Here is a 20146-nt window from a genome sequence, read left to right as displayed (position 1 = left end):
CAATACTCTTACTTTGTTTATGTCATATATGATGATCAATACAGGAGTAAATAAGAGTACTGTCAGACCTCAGAAAGCATAAATACTCATGCTGAATTTAGGCCAACTTATTCAGTCCAATGACAATATAGGTTTCATTTCTGTCAGAATGGTTAAAAAAAATAAATCTAAAGTCAAATGATGGGTATTTTCTAGCTATTTTTAGGAATGATACATTGGAAATGCAGGCACCAGCTTTCTTCAGTGATGTGATTATGCGTAACATGTCAAAAGCATTTTACTTCAAAAGTCTGTATTTTAATATAAGTAAAATGCAAATGCATGCAGAAGAGCACAGTATATGTAATAATATAAAAGTGGAAGACTTCTGAGCATTGCTCAGCCTGTTAGTTCTCCTTCCATCTGTAACAGCCCCAAGGCAAATATTTCAGTTTCCTGGGGCTCCTCAATATGCTGTATCCAGAGCTCAGTTGTGCCAGCACCTCACAAAACATTAGGAATGATGCAGTACTCTGCAATTCTGTCACGATTCCACACAGCCCTCCTGAAGATCACCCTAACTCTGCTTCCTCCAGCAGCTGACGTTTTGAATTGCTTTGACAGCACAAAGCTCAGGCCCAGCAAGGCTCAGCTGGCAGAGCCAAGCACTGCTCCTTCAGCCCTGGCAGAGGTTCCTGGGCTTGCACCTTCAGGCTTTGCTAAGCACCACCTTCGCTCCCACCGGGCACTCACTGCCACAGCCCATAACGTCTTACTTGGAGTGAAGGTACTAATGACACCCACTGGAGTATTTATCTAACTTTAGCCTCTCCTGGGAACATTTAGGCAGTCTTCAGGACCTAAGCAGATGCAGTCTTAGGCAGAACTGCTTCTCACAGGGATTATGACTAAGGAAATATTTAACTATTTCCTCCCTTCTACATTTTTTGTGTCAAAAGGCATTAAAAAGCTAACAGAAGAGCCTAATCACTGCACAACCCATTGACGCCTCCCCATCACATATGATCTCAAAACAGTCTAATGAATTACTCCCAACTGAAATGCAAACAATAATAAAATGAACATTTCTCTGGGCAATTTAGTGAAAGAGATGAAGGAGCTTCTGCCAGTTTCACCAAGAATTATTTGTTGGGGAAAAGGAATAAATTAACCCTGCAAAAATTTCAGGCATGTAAACATTTGTAAACTGTGTCAACAAAGTTATTTACAAATTATCATTCTTCAGAAAATGACAATAGGAAGCAGCCCACCCTCCAGAAATAAATTTGTATCAAGCAGAGCATTTCTGTGGGGCCTGGCACATTCTACCAATGCTAAGATATACACTGGAGATGTTTTACTCCTTGAGTGCTGATACTCATAGATCCAGATGGATAAACAAATGGCCAGAAAAGTAGAATCAGAATAAAATTCCTAGCCAAATAACAGTATCAGGTTACTTAAACTGTAACTTAATTTCTACTAATATATGTAATTGCAAAATCTTCAATAACACTACGATACCACCCCACCTTCTGCATTTATAAGCCAATTATATATTACATCACTTTATATCCTATAAAGATGAGCTGCTGACCAGTCATTGTAAATGATAAAGAAAAATTAAAAGATGAAATCTACTGGACTGTCATGCAAATCACTTCGTGCTCAATCACAATATATTCAAAATAGTTGCCACCTGCCTCCTTCAGAAAATGATAATACTGTTTTGTGTTGTCTTTTTACCAATTTGTCTTGTTTCAACCATAATTCAAATTTTCACCTGGTCATTTCACACAGGCTGAAACAGTGTCCAGTCTTCTAAAGACTGAACCCACACTTTCCTAATGAGCTCTGGAGAAAAAAAATCACTGAAAAATCAGTCAGCTCATAATCCTCCTACAAACATTGCTGTTTTGACTAAGTGACAGATGTCATGGTGGCAGGTGACAACTTTCAGTTTTGTATTTAAAGCTCTGACTGTACATTGATTCTATTTAAAGAACCAAATTTATAATGAGCTTCAATATTGCCCGTGTTACCACAGACCCATCACCCTCCTTGAAACGAGCAGTTTGATCATTCCTGGTCAAACCCCCCATGATTAGAGCACCTCCTGTGCTGCCAGTATTGAGAACAGGGACTGTACCGTCCGGCGTTGCCTGCTGACGGGGTTTTTTACATTTGACGTAATCGTGGTCAACTGGAGTGGCTGTGTAAGGTGGGGATGTCAGACCTGGACCGGAGGAGGAGGGGAGGGAAGTCCCAGGGCCTGGCACCGTTCCGGCTGAGGAGTGTGAGTCTTCATCAATCATGCAAGCTTTTTCTCTGGGAGGACAACAAAAAATATGAAGTGTTTATATATTAGGGACATATACGGACAAGAAAATGAGACTACGTGTTCTTACGGCATTTCCAACGTAGTAATTAAATCTTAGTAACAAATTCTAAATGATGGATTTTTAATCACAGATTGTTCTGAGTTGGAAGGGATCCACAAGGATCATCGAGTCCAGCTCTTAAGTGAGTGACTCATATGGGGACCAAACTCACAACCTTGGTGTTATTAGCACCATGCTGTGACCAGCTGAGCTGATCTCAGGGTCACTGAGCTAATCTCAGGGTTTAGTACAAGTTATATTCTTCCCTTGTACTATACACTTCCCTTGTGCTATTTGTCAATAGCAAACCATTCTTTACTTTGTGGTTGTTAATGAGACAAATGTTGTGGACTAAACTCTCTTGTCCTATAAATAAAGGTCAGTTGCTTTTGGATTTGTTAATTGTCGATTTAAAAAATCAAATCTATTAATAAATAAAAACAGAGGCTTTAAAATGGATCAAAAGATCAAAATTGGTCTGTTTTCTTCCCATCTCCTCTCTGCCAATTACTGAGAAGATCTCAGTGTGGCACATAAACTTACTCATGATACCCGAAAACTGCAAACACCGGGATGAGTTCTAATCACTTTGTTTTGTTTATATTTTATTCACCTTCATTTTAAGTTTATTGTACAGTAGTTTATAAGTACACATTCAGAGGATACTCCTGGAAACCAGCACTCACTTTTCTGTAACTTTTGGGGTGTTCTTCTCCTCGCCCCTGGCAAATGGTCCCTCAGAAGCTTCTTTCATGAAACTAACTAAGATCTCTGCATCTACTCCAGAGTCTGGTTTCCCCACAAGTTTCAAAATAGAAGCATGAAGTCGAAAGTATACCTAAAAAACACCAAAATCCATCTGGTCAGTAAAGAACTTGTAGCTCTGCAATCTCTTACACATAGTCTTTTCTCTGTAGAAACTGCAGGAGTTAGTAAAGACAGTTAACTGTTACCTAAACAGGACTTTTCCTCCTTTTGAAAGTTGCTTCTAAGTTAGAAGATCTGAACACTGTACAAATTTTACAGCTGCCATCTATGGAATACAACAAATAAAGCAGAGCTGGTCTCCTTGCAAGTAAGTCACTACTGAGTATATTCCAGATCCACTGTTTTCACCAGACAACACAGTGAAAGCAAAGGTTCCAACTCATGCATGAACTTACACTTCCACAGGTACAAGATGCTTGTGAATCCTATCCACATTTGATTTTTATAAAAACTGAGTAATGAACTGTGTGCAGCAAAACTCAGAAGTGGACTTGCTACCCACCTGTCCAAACTGCCTTTAAAATAAAATCAGCCTGAATAACAGGCTCCATTTTACTCTCCAAGTCTGTCTTGTAAATGTTCCCAGATGCAGAGCACCACATACATGTGCCTGACAATCAGAACTAATAATAACTGGTATTCCAGGATCTGTAGAAAAGGTTTCAAGCTTATGTATTTGACTTTCTTTTACCTCCAACGCTTCCATGGCAAGTTCTGGTGGATTATGGTAGTGAATCTTTTTGGGATATCGAGCAGCCTCCTCATGCAAGTAATGCCCTGCCTGTTTGTAATGAAGCAGGTAGACAACAGGAGGCTGTTTCTGCTTCTCTGCAATCTTCCCCAGCATGTAGTGGATAAGCCACTCCTCCTCGTCGCCGTCTCCCTCGCAGCGGGATGCTGACGTGAAGCACACCTTGGCTGTCTCCAACATACTGTCCCGGCGCTCCTCCATCTGCCAGTGAACCAAGCGTTGGGAACACGTGAGCTCAATGCAGCTCAGATGAAAACTTCCAAAAATACACTACTGTGCACGTATAAAAGTGCATAAACAAGGTACATCATTTAACACTCTTAACCTAAAAGATACAGAATATATCCAAGTGATCAAACGCGTCCCAGCAACCCACAACAACTGCTTATGGATAGGTTTTTGTTCATTCCAGTAACTGCTGACACAACCAACCAGAACAAAGCAGTAAGACAGAAGTCTGTGAATAAGCATATAAATCTGAAAAATAACAAACCATCATACACACTACAAAAACTCTACTACTTTTTCGCAGCTGTAATTATCTTAATTCTTCAAAGAAAAAAATTATTTGCTTTGTTCTGCAACTGAAGTCTCCTAGAGCCACTACGGACCACTCTCATTTGTGAAGAAATGTATTTCATCTGTCTTGCAATGTATCTGATTTGGAACTGAATAAGGTAAGAATATTCTCCCCACCCCACCCTATCAAAAAAAAAAAAAGCGGCATAAATTAAATGCCAATAAAGTAATGTAAAAAACTAGGTCAAAAGATGCATTAATGTAATTTTCTCTCTTTGAAAAAGTAGTTTATACATTTAAGTTATGTGGTTATAACCAAGAACTGTAACATTACCTTTCATTTCCTAAATATTTTGTAAGGAGAATAATAAGGTTTTTATGCATGAGAAACTCATTCCTGAAGAGATATATCTCTGGAAATGAGATGATATCTTTCAAATTTATCTTTTATTATAATAGAGCTTTTCTTAGTAAATTATATATTTTTAACATATTTGCTTGAAAAAAACGAAGACTTAAGTAGTCCTAAATAAACATTCTCATTTAATTTTCAACTCCAGATGGCTGCTCTGTATTGTTCCTTTTATCTGATAATGCTTCCAGTTGTGGACTACATAATATTTAGAAGTCAGAATAGCTAAATCAGAAATGGAATTCACTGATCCAAAACGACAGCCAAAACATTTTCCCAGGCAACTCTTATCACTGTCAGTGTGTATTTAGAATTGTTTTGGCTTAGCAATAAACTTCTTAATAACTCTTAACGTTTTCATCATCCTCATGCAGAAAGAGCTAATGAATTCATAACATTTTCAATGAAAATTCTGCCAATCTTCTCATTCTGATCTTTAAGTAAATGGCCCAAAAACACAGAAAAAAGAGAGGATGTCTTTAGATACAATAGATGACATGTGGACACAGATATCAGAGTAGTTCCTGATCTTTTCACTATTTAAATATGTATATATGTCACCTTTCTGCGGAAACACTGTATGACATTTACAGAAAGGTAAGGTAAATATAATTCCCCTTTCCAGAAGGTTACAATAATTTTGTGCCACCTTCAAAAGATAATTCAAAGATCAGGCTCAAACTGATTTCAAAAACGAAAAAGAAAGAAAAAAAACCCCCATCTTTAAATGCTTCTTGACACCATCAGGTTACATGAATATTAGAATTTCCAGTATTATGAAGTAACCACTCAGTCTCAAATGTGGAATATAGCATGTAAACACTTAATTTAAAAATTCACTATGTTAGAAAATATAACGTAAAATATCTAAAATTTCACATTTCTCTCAGTTAGATCCCACCTGCTGCACAACTTCAGGAGGAAGTTCCGACTTCCACTGCTTAAGCTGTCGGGATGCAAAGGAATGCAAGGCATAGGAAATGGTGCCATATTCGATCCACAGGGACAGGTTGGAGCTGTCAATCTCCAGGGCTCGTTTGAAGCAATTCAGGACAGGGGTAGAGTGTTTCCAGATCGGGCCATCACTTTTCAATTCATTAGAGTTCAACTTGTCCTGAATACGACTTGCTCGAGCCAGAGCCATCCCAGCCCAGGAGTCAAACCTAAGCAAGCAAGAGCATAACACATGAACAAACTCCTAAACATTACACTGAAGGCACAGACAAGATTCATCTTTATATCTGCAGCTTTCTCTTCCTTTCATCATACACTCCCTCAAAACAGATTTCTGGGTCTCCTCCTCCCCTCAGAGTGGAACAGAACTGTATAGCCTAAATCATGCTGAGTTCATTAAAAAGGGTTTCCTAATAAAGCACTGTCACAGTAACTGTCACATACGGAAAATGGATGAAAAATCAAGGTTTATTTGCCATGCAAAGCCAGTATATCTGTATTTCTGATGACAGTACTCCCACTGATTTTTTTGATAGTAACCACACTGTCCTGTCCAAACAGTGTCACCCTTTATTTCTGTAGCACGTGGCCATTGCGATATCTTGAATCACTAGACTGAATTGTGAAGTCTTTATCGTAATCATTTTCCAACATAAAAATTAAAAACACAAAAATGCATTGATGTAAGAAAATTCTGATGAACTATAATTTCTGACTGCAGGACTGTTCAGGGTCCAGCCCTGTCTTTTTTCTATCACTGATGGTACAGTCTGAAGGGGAGTTTCCATATGCCATAATCTCACATTAACATCTGGGGTCAACTGCTCTGGAGTTTTTTAATTTTGTCATGATTCTAACACCAAAGGAATAACCACAATGCTCTCATACTTTTGCTCGTAGTTTCTTCTGATTCCACCTGAAAACCCATTTCTGGGTCAAGTGACCTCAACAGTCAGAATCCAGAGGGGAATGGAAGGGGAATTGTAGTACAGACATTCAAAAAACTAACATCTCATTTGACTGGGGTAAAAATACTATGGTACCACATATAGTACCTTCTGAGCACCAAACTGTTACACATTAAAGTAAAAATGCATTCCGCTCATTTATTTATGAATATAGGTTTTAAAATATCAAAACTACAGAAAAATGGAGAGAACATGGTATTGGTAATTTCTTTATCAGGCTTCAAAGAAAAGTTTTAGCCATTTGCTAGTCACAAGTCCCAGACTAGAAGATGCAATAACATTAAACTACAGCTATTTCCTCCGTAGACTTCATATTTAAAATTGTTCTGTGCCTTCACCTTCCCTTTTGTCTCTGTTGTGTGACTGGATTTAGAAACAATTTTCTTGTCTCAAATCTGTCAAATCAGGGGGGTTGTCACTGACCCTGATCTATCAACTTCAATGAGATTTAAAATGACAACACCTCATGTGCAAACTCTATATTTAATCAGTAAATTTAAAAATTATTTAATTTAATTTTAGAAGATTTGTTACTCAAAACATGCTTTATTTTTAAGATGAGAGAGCTTAATCTTGGTGGTCTTTCAGTGAGTTGTAAATTATCAAGAAACAAGGTGGTTTTGTTTAAACATCACTTAAATACTTTACTTGACTTGTATTCTCTTAGTAGTTCTCTAGCAGCAAAATCAACTTTCAGAAAGAGGTCAGCCTAGACAGTTAATCCAGCAAAGAATGTTATTTGTGCTACAGCTACACTATTAAACTGTGACATTTCTCATTCCTTGCCATGTATGAACATGCCAAAGCAAACAACAAAAGGTGCAAGCAGTTCATTCTTCACAGTTATTATTTATTTTAATTTAGCTCCCCCTCCCTCTTTTTTTGCTTTTAATTTCCAAACAATAAAATATTTAACACTAGGTCTTGGGTTTTGTTTTGTTTGTTGGGATGTTTTAGAGATGTCCTTAATTATATAATCTATCTGTGATAATGGATTGCAGGTGGGGGTTTTGCTTGTTTGTTTGGGTTTTTTTTCACTCCTGAAAGCAGTTGTCTGCTTTTCAGTACTGAAAGAAGTGAGAAGAATGAATGATGTGCAGGAGGATTCAACGATACTGACCTGTTTGGACAAATACAAATGTCGTGCATGTAAAATTTAATGGCCTTAGACTGTTCTTTATTCTTGAAATGATAGTCTGCCAGAAGATAATACAACTCAGTCACCACTGGTGGAGAATAGTCTGCACCCTCTGGGAGAGATGGTGCCTGAAAATAAAAAAAAAAACAAAGGTTCATTTTAAATAAAAGCTCCATATTAAATGAGCTGCACACTTGCTTCTTTAAAAGTAGCCTTTTCATCACAGAATATGAAGGTATTGAATAGGAAGACAGTGAAAGCATTTCACAGATATACAGAGCACTTACAAACACTAATGAACACCTCATACTGACTCCATATCAAACAACATTACATCTTGCCATTCAAAGACTAAAAGCTTTGGTGGTGTCATTCTTATTTTATTTAAACACAATTACCTGAGGAAATCCAACATCATGGAATAAATCATTTCACTAATAATCTCAAAGTCAACATAAAAACAGCAACAATACTTTTTACTCCTTTTTTTTCAAAACAATACCTTGCTGCATGTTCCTTCAATATAAGCAGATACAGTCTCTAGGCTTAGCATGGGCTTGTCTGTTCGAGGAACAATTGTAGCAGTTTTCTTCAAAAGGTTGGCCAAATCAGCAGACACGGTACTGGTTTTGTAACTGTCAAATTCTGGAAGAGTTTTAGGCTTAAAATATTCAAACATGAACAAAGCATCTTCCCATGTCAGATCAACCTGAAGAGGGAGGTGGATGAGAGGGCAAAAAAATTATTTCAAATTCCAAAATTCAAGTCTACTAATGAATTTCTATGGCCTTTTTAGTTTGTAAGAACATACACTTCACTCTAGCAGGAACCAAATTAAACCTCCCAAGAACAGAGCTAAAGGTCACAAATCTGCTCACTGATTTAACAGGCTAAGGTACTGAGCTGTAATTTAGTATATGCCACTGAAAAATAAAGTCATTCTACTTGCTTAGAAGAGCTGCTCAGAAAAGTTGTTTATAAGCAAGAATCAATTCCAAACATCCAGAGTGACACTGAGATCATGGGTAAGACACAGGGAATTCTACACCTTCAGAGTCAAATAAGAAGAATAAATGAAATGGGAATCAGGCAAAATTCTGAGACTCAAAAATCTTCAAACTCTCTACAGAAAGTTACTTCCAGAATTTATTCCTCATTTTCTCTTCACCTTTCTTTCTTGAAAGCAGTAAAAAAATCCCACCCAAAATTTACAGTTCTCTTCCGCCAGACTAACTTTTTCTCCTTTTATTGTTCACCTTACCCCTCACAGTAAATTTTGCTCAGTATTGAAAACAGGGAAATTGCAGAGAATAATATCCTTATCCTTCCCTTTTTCTTAGTTATACCCTTTTTGTCATAATCTTCGCTTTCTACCATGTAAGTTTAAGATACACAATTCCCAAATATTTAACAAGCAATAACATAACAGCATTTGTGTATTTAAAAGATCTGTTCAACAGAGTTAGACAATTGTTTTGCCTGCATGAAAATGCTTTTGATTGATAATTCTATGATCACTTGCATTTGGTAAGTGCAAAAATCATCTGAGGTTCTGAACAAAAGTAGTGACGTTTCAAGGCAAGATATTGTATTGCTGACCTGGTTTTTCTCTGCCTTCCTTATTACTACAATTCTCTTCCCAAGGCACTCTGTAGTGGCTCTTCTCCCAGATTCAACTGAATTTCACATTTCTCTTAAACAGCTACCAGATATTTACCATCAGTGATGTCAAAGTAAGTGCCAAATTTTTAAGTGACATTTTTCACTTTCATAACCTGCAAGGGTGGCTGCTAAAGTTTTCTTCTCTCAAGCTGACCTTTCCTCTCTAATTTTCCTCAACCTCGAACTTCTTCTCAGCTGGAAACAGGAAAGTGATAGCTTAAAAAAATCAATTTCTCAATATTTTCAAGATGGCAGACTACTGTCAATAGGACTACACAAGCACTTAATTTAAAATATGTGACTTGTTATATTTACACTTTTAAAAAATATGGAAGCCTTTAGTTTATTTTCTACAATGTGTAAAATACATACATTTTACAAGGAAATAAAAGTAATCTTTCTCCAAAATATATTAAGCTGCATTAAAACCAAACAAGTGTGTATCTTTCATCACTTCAGGATATTCTTCTGACTTTAAATAACACATAACTTTACCTGCTGTACTGAATGTTCTTCCAGGTACCTTGCTTTGCTTTTTTTACTTGGGAACCCATATAAACAATAAAAACACTGCTCCAAGGCTGTTTCCAGCTCTTCTTTGTATGGATGAGTATCTTCAGAAGTGGATGCTGCAAGTTCTTTTTGTAGTACCTGAACCTACAAGCCAAAGACCAACGAGAAGGTCACGTGCAAGCTGAAGATCACAGGAAGTGACCCAGCTCAGCTGTCTGAAGGCAGATGATGAAAACAACATTAAGGAACTACAAGTATTTTTCCCCAATGACAACCAAGTATTACACCCATATTTCTGTAAACTAGTTCTCAAACAAGTCATTTCAACGCCACTGCAGCTGTGCTAAAGTGCCTTTTATTTTTGTTCCTATGTTATTTCACGAAGTTGTATCTTTAATCAATGAGATCAGACATCAGCTCCATGTTTGAGACTTAAGATCATTCAAAGTTTCCCCCTACACGCCAAGTTGCTTCTGTGAACATAAACACTACAGTTCCTCAACACTGTGAATAAGGAAAAGGCAGAGATGAATTTCTGCCCTAATTCACAAACACCAATTTCCTCTGCATGGAAAAAGTGGGATGGAGAGGACTTTGCAGAAAAAGAAGGGAAAGTTAATGAAAATCTGGCTAAAAGGACTATACAACTGCACAGCATGAATAGTATTACACAGATGGCTACCCACCAAGGAAAGCAGCTGGATTGATCCTAAATGACTGAACACTGTAGCAAGTTGCTATCTTTACCTTCGACATAGCAAGAAAAAGTACCCATCAGTAGCATATTTTGGAAGATGCTGATACTCTAAGACATTCATTAAAAAAACTGCAACTGAATGCCAAAAGACAAAAGGTAATTCTTCAAAAATCTTCCCTAAGCTTCTTTAAAAAGCAAATCGAAAAGGTTCAAAGTCAATAAAAACATGTTCACCAAGAATAATCCGCGTAGTGGGATTTTGGATCTTTATTTCAAAATGAAAACAAAACCCACACTTAACCACTGAGGTTTAAGATTTAATCCCAATGTATTCCACTATGAAATTTCAATCAAAAAAGAAGCATGTAAGTAGAAATTACATTATTAACATCTCACACATCTACCAGTGTGTGTTTCCCCAGTATCAGAGTGCACCAGTTATGCCTAAAGAAAACTCATTTGAGGTGGTAGAAGAAAAATGCTTGTCATCTGGGAGAATAAAGGGTACAGAAAAACATGAAGTACTCCATTATGATTTGCCTCTAAAGTTTTGGGAAGCTGTATACCACCAGGAGAGTTCTATTAACTGATAAGTAATTTCCTTTAATATTTTTCCTTTGATAAAAAGCATCAACTTTCATTTATTTCTTTTACCAAGATCTGACTTGTCCAAACCAGTCACATTCATTCCTCAACACACTGGTCATTTTAGGAGCTTCCCCAGCTGAAATTTTGCAGTCATAGATTGAAAATGCAAAACATTAATTTATCTGCAATTTATAAAAAAATTCATCATGTTACTTTCACAGTACTTAATCTGTTTATTTATCACCATTTATAATTTTTCAGCGTCTAGGATTGCAAACTCAATTAATTATGCACGGTACATGCTACAAGGTGTTTCTCATTGTGATGGGCTTTCCTGACAATACAAACACTGCACACCATCACAAGGCAAAAGCCTGATATTCTACATGTAAGAAGCTTTTTTGTAAATGTTGGGATTAGTATAAAATATTGATCATCTTCTGATTAAAAGATCTGTGTTAAGGTCAAGGTACTGTGTTTTAAGAGCCAAACCCCTGAAAAATAAGGGTAAAGAAATTCTTAGGAAGTATTTCAAAGCCATTTTGAGTCACAGCCACCAACTCTGAGTCACAACAGACACCCTTATTGCCACCACTTTCCCGGTATGGATTTGTGAACAACATTTGAAATTTAAGTGCAGCTAAATAAGCTGACAGAAAATGTGAGATCAGAGGATACTGTAACAAAGGCATGATATCCCTACTGCTACAAACAAAACCACATCTAACAGCAGTAACAGAATTCTCACTTGAACAGTGTTCAAAACAATCTCCTGTGTTCTTATTCAGCTTTTAAGTCCTTGGCAGAAACACAGAATTGTTCTTAACAATTCAGACTATTGCTAAAGGACTTAACTACATATTAACATCTTCTCTTGCACATCACTCTCATCCACAAGTGATAGAATGTCCTCGAGCGGACAGTTCACCTACAGAAGGTGATCATTTAATACTAGTCTGTAAAACACACTTAACATTTTGGAAGCTGCCTTTCTCAAGTAATTCATCCCATTTTATCTTTGTCTTTCCTTATCCTTCCAACACCCTCTTGTCTCTGAAAACTTGTTTAAATACTTGTGTTTAAATACTACCATATTATATTATAGTTTAAGAAGTGGGCAATTCTGTGAGTGAAAATTGAACATTTTGTTTAAAGTACCCGATGACATTTGCAAAGATCTACCTGTAAATACATTCCCAGCTCTCAGTTACCCGCACTTCACCCAGGTTCACAGAACACACTCTCTGACTCCCCTGGCTGTGGATACAGGCACATTATACAGATACAATTTATATTCATCACTCAGGAGCACGGCATCCAAGGGCAAGCTCAAGAGTGGAAACAGTACCTCTATTTTCATGAAGCACAGTGCCTGAGCTAATAAACCCCTCTGGATCCCTGCTGGGGCAGCTCAGGTGTATCAGCATTATGCTCCTAATGCCAGGGAGCTGTGGAGAGCAGGACACAGAGATCATCTAATAGTTCTACCTGAATCAGCCTCAATTCAAACCCTGCTCATTCGCTCCAGCCCTACCAGGGTGAGCCAACTCCTGCAGAACCCCTCAGGCTCTCCCAGCCATCCTTCCCAGCTGTCTAAATTACTGTCCTAGACACGCCACTGCTCAAATGCAGAGGTAGATGGAGTCTGGCACTGAGCTGTGCTTAAAAAGCTCCAGGGAGTGCTGAGAAGGGAAATTAAGAGATTCCTGAGTAGCTCTATGCAGAACTAATCACGATTTTCTCTTGGCTGAAGGTAATAAACCTCAATGAAGTCAAGCTGAATCTGTAAACTGCCACTGAAATGTCCCCATAGAGCACAGCCCAAGGAATGCCACGGCACCCCATTAGCTGGGCTTTGCCAGCAGCCAGGCTATCCCAGACTGCCAGAGCTCCCCTCAGGGAAACACTGACTGTGCTTGGGTTTCCAAGCTAAGGATAAAGTGAGAGAACAGCAAGGCACATAGAAATATTCTCCTTCAGCCATGGGAAATTTCTTTTCCGCTGTAACCATGAGACCTCAAGGAATAATCTTAAAAAGGTAAATGATGAATGGGTAGGTCCCTTTATCTCATAATGGGATACAGCATTACTGCCCAGACATCCATTTCTGGAGAGTATTAGATCTAACACACCCAGCTGAATGACAGAGCAAAGAACAGCCTTCAGACAAAGGGAAATGAAGGGCTGAAGTAATTCTTCATTCTCATAATTTTTGTTCAACAGATTAACTCTGTATGTATATTTTAAGTTACATTTAGTCAATAATGTGAAAACAATAGAACTACTATTTTGTTCAGTCTGTGGTATAAAATCAAGGCAGGTATTATCAAACAAGACAAATTGATCAACTACAGAACAACTAAATGCATTACAGCTTCAGGACCCAATCTGGGTAACACGAGAGGATGTGTGAGCAACCAGCACCATTCCAGTCACGTACCTGCAGTCACACAATGGGCTGCAGATCTTTACTCTTGTGATTTGGAAGAAACAGATAACCAAGTTTAACTACAAAACTCAAAATTGAATTTTCCTGGCTGACAGCTAAATATGCACTTTTTACATGATAAACAGTATTTAAGTACACTGAAAATGTGCAAACTTTACGTAACACTTGACAAATTCAGTTCTGTGAAGTGAGCAACTTATTTGGAATCACTGAGACAAGATGAATATGGAATCCTACTGTGTTATTTTAGCAGCAATTTTAAAGACATAATACTACAGTTTTTGTCAGCTTGTGAATGATGTACAGTACTATCAGACTGCTTGGTCATTCCTACTTCCCTTTCAAATCCCATGAACAAAATAAAATACTAGTGCAAGAAGCAAAACAGAGGAGAAAAATCAGAAGAAAACAATTATTCTTCTCAGTGAGGTAAGTCCAGAGAACAATGGGAAGTATGACAGAAGGAGACCAGTGAGAAAGGGTCTGGAATAACAAGCCTTTGCTAGTCAGATTAAAATGACAAACTCTCATGGATTTGTCTGGGAGAAGAAGGAAAGTGGATTCAAAAGTGTATTTTTAACATGAAGACAAGGCAATAAACAATCTAATATAACTTTCAAGTTATTTCCTGCTTTGAGATGTGGGTTGGCAAGATGACTTTCAGAAACCCCTTCCAATCTCAGTTATTCTATGGTGACAACACTTACATAGAACTTGAGCAGAGCACCATCCGAATTGCAACACCAGGATCTTCTTCCCAAATACTCATGAGCTGTGTTCAGCAGCATAAGCGAAGAAGGCAACATAGGGGTATCAGGACTCCCTGGAAGAAAGAAGTTGGCAAAGGTTAAAGTAGCCCAGACCCGAGTTAAATGTGAGTCAATGCTTCAACTGGCAAAAAGAAGTTTCCTCTATGGTAGGAAAGTGATGCTTGCATAGCCCCCTACTCCCTTTAGCCAGCAAGGTAAGATGACAATCAAGTGTTTATTATTTATATTCCAAAGTTATATGGTAAGGAGCTCAACTCCAATATGTAGCAGTGAATAAAAAACCCACCTTCTTCTCCCTGGTTCTGCTGCTGCTGGCAGCAAAGGGATCGAAAAGCATCTTCCTCATGCTGGATGATCCTGTGCAGGATAATCCATGGAAGCACCGAGGACACGTATGGCTCTTTTGGTTCCTCCTGGACTGCCATGCTGCAGTCTATGATCTAATAAAGAAACAGGCATTATACAAACAAAATGATGCAAAACAAAGGTCAGGTGAAAATCCTTTCCAAAGCTGGTAATGCATTTTATCCTAGGAAAATAATCTGAAGTTGAGTCTCAGCTTCCCACAGTGAATGGCTATAAAAATGATACAAATAAGATCAGCTGGTAGGGGAAGGATAGAAGATTATTTCCCCTACCCTGACATGCCTCTTGCATCCTCATTTTCCATGTAGGTCTTTCTCTGTTAATATCACATACAAACAATTCATAGTAAGCATGAATTCGTAGTGCTAGCAGGCCTCATTATTGTACAAGAAACTTACCTACAACCCAGCATGGAAGAGGAACTTAAAAAAATTCCAGAATTCTTTATCAGGTTTTGCAACAACTGTTAAAGACCAACTGGCATCTTTAATAGATACTATATAAATTATGTACCCAAATACTGCGTTCTCCAGAATTCCATTACATTCCATATCACATACAACTTTACACAATGAGAGTATGATTTTGTGAGTAGTGAAGATCCTTGGCTTTTACTGAAGTACATGAAAATTTGAGAATTGTAACCACATTGAATTTTGACATTAACTAGACCAGCTTCTTAATAGAACTGAGAGCCTGCCATTACTTACCTAGACTGAAAAAATATTCATTCAGTAGTTTTCAGGTTTGAAAATACCCTCTGTAAAAGGCAATATCGGTGCCATAACTTACAAGCAACACCCAGGCAGCTCAATCTTATTATCACCATTTCAAAGAGCCTAACAAAACAGTGTTGTTCCTTGGGTTATCCTACCACCATTCTATGATTATTTTAGGCAGCTTGGTGACTGAAGGTACCTGGTGGCACTGGTGCACTCAGTACATGTCTAACATACTGAAATGAAGCCTGTGGTAATGCACACATAATATGGAAATGCTCAACTTCCCCCAACAAAAATGTAACCAAAACCATCACTGCCAGTGGGTGGGAATTCAGACAGCAGCTGTATCATGTCTGGAGGTCTGTAGCACACAATCCCTCCTCCCTAGCGCCAGGGAACAGGTTACCTGAATCAGGTTGTTTGTTAATCGAACGAGGCTTGGTGTTACAGAAGAGTCTTTCAAGATGCTGTTAACTGATGATAATGAAGTATCTATTCCTGTGAGCAGCTGTGTTACCGTAGCAACCCACTCCTCTTTAGCAGAGGCTGCTGTCATATTAATCATCTGCTGAATTGCTTCATTCAAGGCAACATCTGAGCATTCAAAGCACTGCTTGTAATCTTTCAGTTTGAGCAGGGAGTCCTAGGGAATGTAAATACAAAAAAAATCTATTATAACAATGAAGAGTTTATTTTAAACATGAATGCACAGCAGGGAAAAGCAAAACTCTATATACAGTTAATACGGTTACTTTAATGAAATATAACAGAGCACCTTTAAACATAACATTAAAAAGGACAATAGGACAAAAAGACACAAGGTCCTGAATGGACCCAGGATAACAAATACACAAGTAGGATCTAAATTTTAAAAAAATCATCACAAAATCTTTCTGCTTTAATAAGAGATGCAAGGAAAGAAAATAGTCAGGAAAGGGATGGCTGTAGGTCTATAATTATAATGATCTGCAGCTGCATAGAGTTCCTACAGAAATAGGGTTTGGATCTTTAGGATCTTGTGCTACCATTTTATTACTTCATAAATAACAAAACAGCAACTATAAGGCCAGTGTTATAACAACATTGTCCTGCTTCTTTCTACTCTCCAAAGGTAGGGTCATGAGATGGCATGGAGGCTGCAGGATTTAGTTCAGTCCAGTTAAAAGATCATCAGTCTTCTGTGCAAACTCTTTTTTCCACCAGATAACCTGATATGATCAAATTGTTCCCATAGCTGAGCTCATTTATAATACACTGTTTTTCATAGTGTCAAATGGACTCACTCTACAGCAATTATACTGGATATATCTATCAACAGTTTCTCATTCATGCAGGAGAGACATTACATCATAAAAATCACTCATATGCTAGACAACTAAGTTTCAGAATGGTTGTAAGTCAACAGCAGCAAAAGCAGGAAGTATTCACAGCAGGTGCAGACAGAACAAACCCATCCATAAAATATCTCAGCAAACGATTCAAGTTTATCTGAACTTACAGTTTTTCTGTTCATTTCATGTAGGCCTCAGCATCTTATATCTTTAGTCACATTCTCAGTCAGCACAAGCTGGCACATTGCTAATGATGTTGATAAAGCTGTGGTGTTCAGAGCATTTACAGATTTGGTTCCATGTTTTGCTTTCTAAATAAGACTCGCTAACCATCAACACCCAACTCTAGAAATCCTTTCATCCTGTTTTTAGGAAAATCTCGTACTAAAATAGATTTTTAAAGAAACAAACCAGACCTGTAGGAGAAGCAGCTGTGCTGGTCTCTCTGGTATGGACGTTACGAACTCCAGATGCTTTGCTCTGCCATAACCATTAAAGCACAATGTTGGACGTAGCAGATGCACCACTGCATTGTAATCTCCTGCCTCGTACAGTCGCTGGATCTCTTCCAAAGACTGGCATCTCTCCAGAGATTTTAGGTTCTTTTCAATCTGAAAACATCACAGATAATATAATCCAACTTTTGTTTTCACGTATTTGACTACTGACACTTCTCCCAGCAGTTTAGCTATAGAGCTACCTCCAGGAACATAAACCAGAAAGAAAACACCTACCATGTAATACTTCACCCATTCAACAGATTTTTAATGAATATACAGTCTATGACTAAGGCACATGGAAAATGAGAAGGTGATTTGTGACAACCAACATGGCTTCACTACGGGCAAATCAACCCTAACAAATTTGGTGGCCCTATGATGGGGTTACAGCATTGGTGGATGAGGGAAGACTGACTGACGTCAACAACCTGGACTTGTGCAAAGCATTTGACACTGTCCCAGGCAACATCCTTGTCTCTAAACTGGAGAGACTTGGATTTGATGGATAGATGAGTTGGTGGATATGGAATTGGCTGGATATTCACAGCTCCAAGAACTGTGGCCAATGGCTCGATGTCCAAATGGAAAGCAGTGATGGTTTTCCTCAGGGGTCAGGATTGGGATCAGCACTGTTTGAAGTCTTTGCTGGCGACATGGACAGTGGGATTGAGGGCACTCTCAGCAAGTGTGCTAACACCACCAAACTGTGCTGTGTGGTGGACATGCTGGAAGGAAGGGATGCCATCCAGAGAAACCTGGACAGGCTTGAGAACCTGTGCAAACCTCATGAAGTTCAACAAGATCAAGTGCAAGGTCCTGCACCTGGGTTGGGGCAATCCCAAGCACAAATACAGGCTGGCTGCAAAACGGACCGAGACCAGCCCTGGGGAGAAAGACTTGGGGGTGTTGGTGGATGAGAAGTTCAACATGACCCAGCAATGTGCTATAAAGATTTTAAACTTTATTGCTTCAAAGTCCAAAATCAAACATTTCTACGCTGGAAGAACTCATCCATCGGGGAACTTCATCATAGGAGATTCTGCTCCAAAGTGCACCCAGCTTGTTACATGGAAAACAAACTCCTGAAGTAGAAAGCTCAGTTAAGCAAAGGTGATATTAATGTTTAAGAACAGAAAATAAAACACTGACTCAACAGTCTACTGCAGTCTATGCAGCTGCTTTAGTATTTTTGTTTTGCATAAATGCAATCTAAACTTATACAGGACCAAAAGATCCAAAAGCTGTAATTCTTGAAGAGGAGAGGATGGTCTTGACATCATCTTCAAACTATGAACCTCTCCTTTGACTCTGAGATATAGTAATCTTCCATCATGAAAGAGCTAATTCATAAATGGCATTTGAAACTGGGAGAGATGGAGTGGGAGGGATGGAATGGGGAACCTACACCTGCAAATTAATTCTTACCTCTTCTAAAGAAACAACAGAGTCGACGTGTAGATTAGGCAACCGTATGACAATGCTACACTCATTGCCAGCTTTAGCTTGTGCTGCAGTGGAGTTCTGCAGCATTTCAGTGCAGATATCATAGTTTTCAAGTGCCTGTTCCATGTCTCCCTAAAGAAACAGTACAGAAGAAAGCAATCAACCACCAACTCCTATCTGACTACTGAAAGTTCAGGTTTCCAAAGCATGTAGAAAAGTTTTAAATTCAATGCAGGCACTGCCAGCGTGATTAGTGCATGTCCTCCCAAATAAAAAACAAATTCACTGACAATCTCGAATGAAAGCAAAAATACTTAAAAATGCAACATATCTTAGCAATTAGTTTAAAAACAGGTAAAACAAAACAGAAAAACAGAATTCAGCTTGCATAAATTTGCAAGATTTGTCTGGATTGCTAAAATCCCTTTCCTTTAAAAACATGGAAGACTAGAACAGCAGAAATAACTCTTCCATTTGTGCAAATAAAACTACTGAATCAAGAAACATCCTTATATTCTGCAAAGTGAATGCATTCTACTTGCTCTGTGCAAATGAAGTAGTTACTGAAGTTGAGAGGTGAGGAAAGGAATGCAAGCTGCACAGGCAAAATATAGCTCTGCATATCACAAGAAAAAAAGCCAGTAGGTGTGCAGGAACTCTCATTTTTCCTCAAGTAAATTTACTGGAGAGGAATCCTTAGGCAAAAAAAAAAAAGAAAAAAAATGGAAGGAACAAGTTAGTTCACAGCTATGAAACTGACTCACATAACTAGTTGACAATTGATTTAAACATAATTAATGCATAAAAAACCCTCTTTGATGTCCTGAGGAAGCAACACTTAAAGGGAAAAAAAGACTGGGATCAAATAACATTTCAAATTATTCCCTCAGTGATGTGTTTAAAACCCTGTGCTTCAAAATCTGCATATTAAATTTAACATCTTCAAAAGAAGAATCGTGCTACCTTGAAAAAGCAGAGGGGAGAGTAATAAAACATTGAGTCTGCTTCATTTAAAAATCCATGTTTTGGACTGCCTGGGACTTTGATGGTATCCACAAGTCCAGGTCCCCAAAAATCTATGTTCTGCAGCTACACAATACGATTCCAAATAACTTTGGCACAAATAATTTTTTTTTTAAGCTGAACATGAGCTAATTTAAACAAAGACTCATACATTAAACATATCTGAATATTTGCTTAGCATGTGAGATCTCCTACTTTTCCATCTCAACCCT

At 38.1% G+C, this 20146-nt stretch overlaps 1 protein-coding gene across 5 annotated transcripts in view; it reads right to left on the bottom strand.

Moving 5' to 3' along the window:
• The window catches only part of CABIN1 (calcineurin binding protein 1), a 111021-nt gene that overhangs the window by 78251 nt on the left and 12624 nt on the right, over nucleotides 1-20146 (bottom strand). For 3 of the 5 annotated variants that reach the window (XM_027696837.1, XM_027696836.1, XM_027696838.1), the window contains exons 15-26: nucleotides 18894-19043; nucleotides 17385-17579; nucleotides 16044-16280; nucleotides 14836-14989; nucleotides 14487-14602; nucleotides 10028-10189; nucleotides 8373-8579; nucleotides 7853-7998; nucleotides 5712-5973; nucleotides 3820-4080; nucleotides 3047-3198; nucleotides 2129-2307 (exon numbers count right to left, since the gene is read on the bottom strand). In XM_027696837.1, the coding sequence (XP_027552638.1) occupies nucleotides 2129-2307; nucleotides 3047-3198; nucleotides 3820-4080; nucleotides 5712-5973; nucleotides 7853-7998; nucleotides 8373-8579; nucleotides 10028-10189; nucleotides 14487-14602; nucleotides 14836-14989; nucleotides 16044-16280; nucleotides 17385-17579; nucleotides 18894-19043 (2221 nt within the window). The remainder of the gene's footprint in view (nucleotides 1-2128; nucleotides 2308-3046; nucleotides 3199-3819; nucleotides 4081-5711; nucleotides 5974-7852; nucleotides 7999-8372; nucleotides 8580-10027; nucleotides 10190-14486; nucleotides 14603-14835; nucleotides 14990-16043; nucleotides 16281-17384; nucleotides 17580-18893; nucleotides 19044-20146) is intronic. The other 2 variants (XM_027696839.1, XM_027696840.1) reach the window with 1 other exon arrangement.

Source organism: Neopelma chrysocephalum, unplaced genomic scaffold, assembly GCF_003984885.1.
Source record: "Neopelma chrysocephalum unplaced genomic scaffold, ASM398488v2 Primary Assembly neopelma1_116, whole genome shotgun sequence".
Lineage (NCBI taxonomy): Eukaryota > Metazoa > Chordata > Aves > Passeriformes > Pipridae > Neopelma > Neopelma chrysocephalum.
Note: the sequence above shows the minus strand (reverse complement) of the source record. Positions and strands in the feature narration are given on the sequence as shown.